At 52.5% G+C, this 9,222-nt stretch overlaps 1 protein-coding gene across 1 annotated transcript in view; it reads right to left on the bottom strand.

Moving 5' to 3' along the window:
• The window catches only part of CAPN14 (calpain 14), a 74,397-nt gene that overhangs the window by 1,065 nt on the left and 64,110 nt on the right, over positions 1-9,222 (bottom strand). The window contains 1 exon segment of the mRNA XM_009881947.1: positions 963-1,048. Within this exon segment, the coding sequence (XP_009880249.1) occupies positions 963-1,048 (86 nt within the window).

Raw genomic sequence — 9,222 nt, 5'->3', positions numbered from 1 at the left:
CTCTTCTGCCAGCAGACAGTTGGAGCACATGTGCATGTTCAGCACAGCTCAGGGGCACCGGAGGCGGAGGGCAATCTTTCAGCGGGAATTGCAACCAGGCATTATACAAATGAGATTTAAACGTCTCGCTGAAGCACGAGGCCCCAGCAAGCAGGAGGTTCAATTATAGAGCTGTTACCGGCCGAGGCGCTAATGCCATCTGAAAGGATTATAATACTTCAAACATGGTAGGGCTCATCCCTCCTCGTCCCCTGGTGCCAGTGCGTGCACTAAGAGGGTCAGCAGTCCCAAAGGAGAAAGAAACGGGGCAGCATCACACTGCCTCCGTCCTCTTCCCTGTCTCCCCAAACAGCCCAGATGGAGCATCAAGATACAAGACCCTTCAGTCGAGCTTTGGTGTAGTTTTCCTGACGCCAGAGCCCTGCGGCTTGGCTTAGCCTCATGCACCCAGTGTTGTGCATCCTGATGGCCTTCACCCCCAAAATACAAGGGGTAGGCAGAAAGAGCACCATGGCCATGCCTTTCACCCTGTCTGAGGAGCGTGTGGTGGTGCCCAAATCACGCTGTGGGTCTCTGGAGAGTAGGCTTCATACCCATCCTGCAGCACGTCCTCCAGTACATCAGGTACTGCTCAACAGCAAACTGGCACAGACCCTGGAAGGGTCACATCCCATACCTCCTTTCTCTTATCCCCTTCCCCAAACTGCACAGCCCCCAAGGCAAGCCAGCAGCTAAATACAAACCTAAGTGACTCCAGGCATTTGGAGTAGCCCACAGAAATCCCTGTTTAAATGCTTGAAGTTAAGTACTTGCTTAAGTGCTTCACTGGCTCAGAGCCGTCTTCTCCAGCTTTGTGCTGACATCAACCACACATCGGAAACAGAGGTAGCTCTGGGCCCCGGCTATCATCCACCCTTAATTAGTCTTCTGTTCTGTGGAGATTTTAGCTCCAGTTGCTTTACTTGAGGGCTGCAAAGCTCCTCTTCCTCTTGCACCGGTACCTGGGCACAACACCCAGGTGCACCTTGGTGGCAGCTCCTCCAGGACCCTACAGGGACGCACAGCAGACCCATGTCCACCAGGATCCCACCCTGCCCCAAGGAGGACCAGCATCTCCCCCTGCTTGGAGCTGATTTACTGCTTCTCAAGGGAGACTTGCAGATCTCAGTTTGCTCTGACCCCGCTTGCTGGGGAAAGTAAGAACAAAAAAAAAAAAAAATCAAATAAAATATTAATACTGATACCTAATTAAAGCAAAGCACTTCTCCAGCAAAGCCTGTCCTGCAGCTGGGGTCCCTGGAGAAGCTCTGAGCACTCACCATTAAGCTTCTTGCTGCCAACGACCTTTCCCTGCTCACACACATCCACAGGCATGCTGCTCCATCTTCAAAGGATGAAGCATTGCCTCCTCCTCTGCTAGCTCAGCAGGGAACACGAATCCCCGAGGACCTTCTAGCAAGTGTCCCACTTTCTCACTTGGCCCTGAGGCCAAGGCCATGCTATCGCCACCCTTGCTGCCCTCCCTGCCCACTGCCCAGTTTCCTTTACCTGTCTCTCTCCAACTAACCCTCTAATGCCCACTCCTGCATGGGCACTCTCTGGATCTCTCCTGTGTTGCACATGTAAGTCTACACAATCAAGACACATACTGCATCCGGCAATAGGACTGACAAAGGCTGGAAAGTGGCTATGGAAAAGACCTGACCTTCAGGAACTGGGAGAAGACTTGACCTTCAAGAACTACAGTGGCAACCTCTGCCTGGGTGGAAACATCCCCATTCAGGCTCTGGAGAAGGGTCTCCAGCGCCTTCATCTGAATGTTGCCATCCTCAACTAGCACCAGCACAGGCTGTTGGCCACTGATTCAGGTCAAGGCGCTGACCGAGGGCGAGGGCAGCTGTGCCATTGTTAAGCCGATCACAGCTAGAACCAGCAATTTGTGTATCTTCTTGTCCACATCTGTGGTAAACGACATACAGGGTCTGAAACACCCCCCAGAGGTTTAAATCTGTTTAAGTCTCCAGACAAACACAACACCATGAAAAGCCACCGGAGAATTATTGATGCTTTTTCCAGTAAGTGCACCAAAGCTTTAATTTTAAAACGGACGGCCAGGGCAGCCACCAAAATGAGGAATTTATTTGCAAATCAGGAGCAGGGGACTCTGACTTGTAAGGAGAGAAAGATGACAGATTCATTGCTTTGATGAAAAGCCAAATTTTGTTTCCAGGGCTTCCCTTAGGAGAAAGCAAGTCAGCTCAGAGTTCACACCGTGCTTATCAGCAAGCACTCGCCGTGCCGGCAGCAGTGCCAGGTCAAAATATACCCCCACCTCCCACAGGCAGCCTGGGCCTGAGCTTCACACATGGACAATGCTCCTATCTGCTGACTGTAGCATCAGCACACCGTCCTGCCTCTGTGGGGGGAAGAGGCAATGCACGCTCCCAGCCAGCATCGCACAGCCCAGCCAGGTCCCAAGGAATCCCCATGGTGACCTCCATCATCTCCAATATGCTGAGGAACCTCCTCCCTCCCTGCGACGCTGCAAAGGAGCACAGGATCCAGGCCACTGACCTCTAGAAACAACATCCAGCTACAAAATTCCCTGCATTCCCACTTAGAAAGATGCTCTTCCTTCTCAGACCCCCAAAATCAGGTGCATGCCCACAGCCATACAGAAGCGCCTCGCTGCATAAAGAACATAGACTTTAATTCTTTAAAATAATACATTAGCTCATAGGATAGCCTGACACATGGAGACAAATCCTGTATAATTAAAAAGGAAAGGAAGCCGATTATATCCTCCTGGAGAATATTGCTGCCTGCTTCTGTTTTATTTATACGTTACACTGTATAATGAGCTGAATATTTAGGAGGTCAGCACAAACCAAGCTGCTGACTGGAGAAAAGAGAAGACCCAGCTCTGTCTGTGCCTGGAGCCAAGCAGGAGGATGGAGAGGATTTTTGGTCATCTTCTCCTCCCCCTGCTTGCAGCTCCCCCGCTCTCAACTGCTTGTGCTCAGGCTGCATCAGTCTTCCCAAGCCGTCATCAAAAAAGTTCTGCGTTCTCCCACAGCCCCCCAAAAAAGGATGAGCGAGGTCAGCTCGAGCCCATTGGCACCTGCCAACTCTTCTAATGGGTCTGCAAACAGTAATTCTGGACAGCAAACAAGACCAAATAGGTTTTAAGAAACAAAAAAAGGGTGGAAAACTGCTGGTCTGGCAGTGGCTCTGCTCCGTGGTGAGGTCCTCTGGTCAACGTCAACAGTCCCCCAACTGGTGCCCCCACTGCTGCTCCCATCAGCGGTGGGACACCTGCTCTCTCCATCCTTCGCTGATGCCAGCTCCCCTGAGCGCCACTGGCCCCTACCAGAGCGGGTCCCCTTGTCACCCTGCTCCGGACTTGCTGGGGCGCCAGGAGATGGCAGAGAGCATCTTTGCAGCCATTGTGCCGCATTAACCGGAGCACCACGGGCAGTCCCTCCACAGCCCATTGCCACCGCTCAGTGCCACTGCCCGCTGGCTGCATGGCATGGGAAAGCCCGAGAGCTGCTACCCTGAAGGTCAGCGGCAATTACACAGGGCACTAATTGAGAAAGAAACAAAGGCAGCATTCCATGTTCCCCCACATGCCAGCCAGGTTCAGCTCATCCCCAGGATCATCAGAGGTCAGACGCATTTGGGAAGAGCCCTGACCCACGGCGGGTAAATAGAGTGGCGAAAGGGAGCTCCTGCATGGACAGATAGTGTTTTGTCTTCCTTCTGTTGCCCAGGCTTCAGCAGAAGCAGCAGATGATTTAGTACTTAGGAGCCCATAGCTGCACTCAGTCTCCAGCTGAGCTTTGCTCATCCTTCTGCGTAAAAGCCAAAGCTCCTACCAAACCACAGAGCCTGAGCATCTCGGAGGTCGGAGAAGGTCTCTCCGTTCCCCACAGAGCTGTGTGTCCCACGTGCCGGAGGACAGCCCGGGATGGGGCGCATCGGGGAGAAAGGAAGGAGGAAAGGGGAGCAGGGAGGGAGGGTAGAAGTGCCATAGTCCTGCCCTGAACCCAGCCCTTTAAAAAGCAGGGAGCTAATCCGAACCGCACCTCCCGAGCAAGGAAGGGATCGTGCTGTTAATACACTCGGCATCCTCGACCCGACACGGCCTTTCCGCAGCAGCAAAGCCAGGGGTAATCCATCTGGTAATTGCTTCCATGGGGATTTTTACACAGCTTTAGAAACTAATGCTACTATCCTTCCCTGAGCAGCCGCCCTTCCAAACCAAACAGCAACGAGGGGCAATGGATAACAGCAGTGTGTTAATGCGAAGGGAAAAGTGCCAAGAGAGGGAAAGCTCAGCCTTTATTTTACCTTGGTTTACACTAACATGGGAAAAAAAAACAACCACCCAACAGATTAGAAAAATAGATATTTGAGCAAAATAATTACAAATACACAGGGCAGTTATAGGCATGGCTTTAGCTGTCTCCAGGAAGCCACCAGCTTGCCTTTCCCTGCCCTCTGTCAGCTAACTGCTTTTGAGGAGCAGAGCTTTACCAAGCGGGCACCAAGGCACAAGCTGTTCCAAGGAAGGATCTCGGCAAGGACAAGAAAAGTCAAAACCCCATTCCTGCACTCTAGTTTCCAGCTCTGGAAAAGCCCTGGGCTCCCCCCAGCTATACCTCAGTTTCCCTGCTCCTACAATTCACTCACAAGGCTCCTGCTTGGTGGGAGGCTCCCCAGGGAGCATCATCTGTGCTGAGCAACTCCAGCACAAGGGCTCTTTTTCCTTTCCCACCTCTCACTCTTTGCAGAGTGGAGGACAAACCATTGCTGGTGACTAACCAAAATCCCCCAAACCCTCTTGGAGAGCTTTCCGGGTGGATGCACACCATGTAGTAACGTGCTGCGGGCCAGCCCAGCCCAAACAACGCCAAGCAGCTACGCTGGTGGAGCTACCCTGGTACTGGCAGAGAAAATCTTGGTCACAGCACGACCTCTCCAACATATTTAAAAGCACCACCAGAAAACACATGGGCTGCTCTACCCGGCTTGGAGAGGATGCAGGAGCCAGGGGCGGGTTGCCTGCAGCTGGCAGGGGCAGCACGGGCTGTGGGGTACCGACCCACGGAGCATCCTGCAAACCCTCAGTGCGGGACCGCCGGTGCCCGCCTGTCAGACGCCATCCCACCAACAAAAAGTGCCAAGGCTTCAATGTGTCCCACCTCCTCATCTCATACACATACGCTCATTTCGCAGAGAGGCGGGTGTTTCTGCAACCCAGAGTCAGTCCTCAACAAGCAGACGGAGGGAGATGAAGCTCAGGTCACAGCGAGGATGCTCCAGGGTGCATGTACTACCCAGCCGCCAGCCCATCCTCCCCCCAACTCTCCTCAAGGAGAAATTAGATATAAAACATTTGTGACAGCAAGAACTGATCTAAACCTTTGATCCTTAGGTACCTGCTGCTGGAGTGTCTGCAAGTTCCCGAGCCTGGGAGCGACATGACTGACAGCACCGGAGATACAGCAGCATAATTTAGAGCATATGTGTCAGCCCAACCTTCTCCTATCTCAGCTCAGTAATAGGAATTAAAAAAAAAAAAAAAAACAAAAACACAAACCAGTTTCTCACTGGCTAGTGAGAAACGCACCATAGCAAGGTACCGTGAGTTAGAAAATAAATAAGCCTGTTGAGGAAGGACTGCGTGTCCCTGCCGGCCACAAGCACGTCCACTGCGGGAGCCTTAAAAAAGTGCTGTGCCTTGGGACGATGCGGGCTTGGCTGGGGCTGGGGGAGACCAGAGGCAGGGCACGGCTGGCATGACCTGGCCGGGCAGATCACAGGCAGATCTCCATGGCCTGGCCGCCTTCCAGCCGCACAGCACTGCTGCTCGCACAAGCAAACCCTGAGCAGAGCTGTGACCAGGCATGGGAGCAGCAGCGTGGGACACCCGAGGTGCACGCAGCAGGGACAGCCTGAGGACAACACAGAGTTGGCAGCAGGGTCCAAAGCTCGTACTGAGGCCTAAGCAATGTTTTAGGGTAAATCTGCCCCCAAAATCATCCCCACGGGGAGAGAAGAGACGGTCATGGGAAAAATCACAGCTTCTTCTGGAGCAAAGACCCCCTTCTGCCACCACAAAAGCCACCTGCTTCCTTTGACAGGGACAAGAACAGGGACAGGCTTAAGCAGCATTGTCTTTCCCAAAAAGAGAAGCAGGCAAATGAGTGTGGAGACATCCACCCCACCGCCCCCCGTCTGCTGCACTCCTGCGAAGGCACGAGCACAGCTCCCCACATTGCTAGGAAGGTCAGAGTTGCAAAAGGAAAACAAAAGGAGGGAGGGAAAAAAAAAACAAAAACCCAAAAAACCCTAAACCAAAGCTGTAATTGGGCTTGTAGCAAACATCATCTGTAATATGCAGGACAGCTGTGTTACCACCAAGGCCTGTCACTGGAGCTCTCACATCCAGGAGGATGCTGGTTCAAAAAGCACTGCTATGTCACAGCCCAGAGATACGGACAACCTTCCCTTCCCCCTTTCCCTAACACACTGGCAACATCTGATCAATATTTCTACACATCTCCAGAAGAAAAAAAAAAAAAAAATTTGTACAAAACCCATTCAAAATAAAAATAAAAAACAAACCCACTGCTAAGTCACCTGCTGCAGCAAACTCAAAACACCTCCCAAAAGCATTGGGATTTGAATGGAAACCAGCAACCAGGCACCAAGCTTTGCTGTTATTATTGGGGAAAAAAAAAATAAAATCTGCCTTTGGCACTGATTCTCTCTCACACACACACACACACACGTTTCACTGCAATAAGGCAAAGAGGATTTTTGGAGTCATCAGTCATGAAAATATAGCGTGGAAGTCTTGATGATGCTCCTGTCCGGGCATGCACCAGCCCTCTTGGCTGATGCTGGAAGATATTTCCCCCGCCACAGCAAGGTGGCATGGCTAACAGCTCCCGGCACGCTCCTGCCCAGCTCCACCACAACCCCACACACCGTGGCTAACCCATACCCAGAGACAGCAAGTTTTGCTACGTACCTCAATGCATCAAACCCCCAAACTTCATCCTCTTTATGCAGACAGCAAAGTCCTCCTGTAGATGGCATTTTGTATTAGTGCACGATGTGACAAGGCACCACGCATGTGGGTAAGCAGAGCAAGCATGATAGAAGCCTGTGGCAGGGCTCAAATCAAGGCAGAAATAAGATCCCCTAAATCTGTTGGGTCTTGATGCTTCAGTGGTACCAGCTTCGAAAGGAGTGATAGCTGCAGGCATGGTACAGCTTCTCACAGCTCAGTTGAGTGGCAAGTCAACACATGCTCCACTCGTTGGCCATAGCAGAATGGAAGTGTCATCACCAAGGCTTGCCCACCAGTCTACCAGAAACAAGCTGACAGGCAACACCTCCAAGATCTCCCAACTCAAAGAGTCAGCACCAAAATAGCCTGATGCTCTCTTCAACTAAGAGCATTCTGCACTGGGTGATCACATTAGCTCCACCAGAAGCTGTGCAATATCTACCGATGGTGAACGTCGCTGCTCTCAGAAAGCCATGGCAAGCAGAAGAGAAGTGCCCCACACAACACAACGAGCGGAGAGCAGAGGCTGGACCCACTTTTAGGCAGCCCCACTGGGCCACAGCCCGTCCCGCATGCCTTTGATCCCCCTCGCTCCCGCAGCGACACACTCCCCTTGCTGGCAGCACCCTGCATTAAGGATTAGGTGGGATCAGACGTGGGATAATACAAATGAGGTCGTGTTTGCTGCTGACAGGAGCGGCAAAGAAATGAGGAGCCAGTCTTCCGCTCCAGAGGAATTTGTTAAACGCCAGCCAGGCAGAAGAGGGAAGGAAGGGTATGGCTGAGACCAGGCTAACGTGGCTTTTCTGCCCGCAAGTTTGGATATACCACCAGAGTGTCCAATGGCCCCCAGCTACAGGGGGGATGGACTCTCCTTGCAGAGGAGCCACATCTCCAGTTGGGCTTGCCGGTGGAAAGCAGGGGCGGTGGGGAGTGGAAGCAGCAGGGAGGGTGTCCGCAGCTGGAAGAGTCTCTTGCATCACTCCTGCACAGGTCTGCATAACTGGAGATGAAACAAAACCCTTTTGTTGTCTGTGTGGTCCTGAAAGCACGAGTTGAAGTCCAAATTGGTGACACTGTTTCCCTTAGCGGTGGGCATCCACTGGCTCACTTCTCCATCCTCGCCTCCTCCTACGTCCTTCATCAGCTGTCTCCTCCCAGCCACAGGCATGACTCTACCTCCCCTCGCTCCCCAAGGTCTTGGCACCAGCCATGGCATGCCTTCAAACACAGGGGAGAAGATAGTGATACAAAGGGCTTGGGGGTATATTCAGGCTTTGAGAGGCACACCAGAGCAAGCAAAAGCCACAACACCTCATGGAAGGAAGGGTGGGGAGCAGAAACCCTGTGGATAAAGACTTGCCAAGGAGCAGATGTGCTGCTCCACAGACCCTTCCCAAAAAAACAGCAGTCAGTGCAGAGGTCCTACCAGCCGCAGGGCAGGCAGGCTTGAGCACCTCAATCAGCACTGGTCTTGATGGCTCAAAAAAAAACCCCACCCAACTGCTTTTATATTTTATTTACTCCTTGTAAAGGCACCTCCAGAGCACAAGCTCCGGCTGAGCGTTTTCATACTCCTTCTGCCCTTGTTGGAGCCCAAAGGAGAAGAAAGTCACAAAGAGCTCTGGACACACCACCGCAGGCTCCCAGCTCGGAGCTGGATGACCTGCCACCGGCTCGTGCACGTTCCCAGTAAAGGCAGGGATGCAGAGCCCCAGCTGCAACGCCCACTGCAGCCCCAGCAAGGCTGCACGCAGATGGCGACGGGACTGGTCCCTCTGCAGCCGGCAGCATATGCTGCTGCTGCCCACATCAACGCAGATGCCTGGAGAAACACACCAGAAATAACTGCTTACACAAGCCAGGACTTTTTCTCCTACGCAGGCAAAGAGAGTTTTAATCCCAAACTACCGGGTACAGCTGAGCAGCTGAACGCATCCCCCTCTTTGCAGTGGAAGGAACATCTCAAGGGCAATGAAATGGACCTAAAAAAGTGCCGAGACAAAAGGCGGCCAGCGGGAGGTACCGGTGGCTTGTGACAGCTAGGCTGGTGAACATCTGTATGGCAGAGAGTTTCCGCTCTTGGTCTGCCAGCGACCTTTATGTCTGCTCTAAAGCAGGGGCAATAATGCTCACTT

This window comes from Charadrius vociferus, unplaced genomic scaffold (genome assembly GCF_000708025.1).
Source record: "Charadrius vociferus isolate BGI_N301 unplaced genomic scaffold, ASM70802v2 scaffold610, whole genome shotgun sequence".
NCBI classification, from domain to species: domain Eukaryota; kingdom Metazoa; phylum Chordata; class Aves; order Charadriiformes; family Charadriidae; genus Charadrius; species Charadrius vociferus.
Note: the sequence above shows the minus strand (reverse complement) of the source record. Positions and strands in the feature narration are given on the sequence as shown.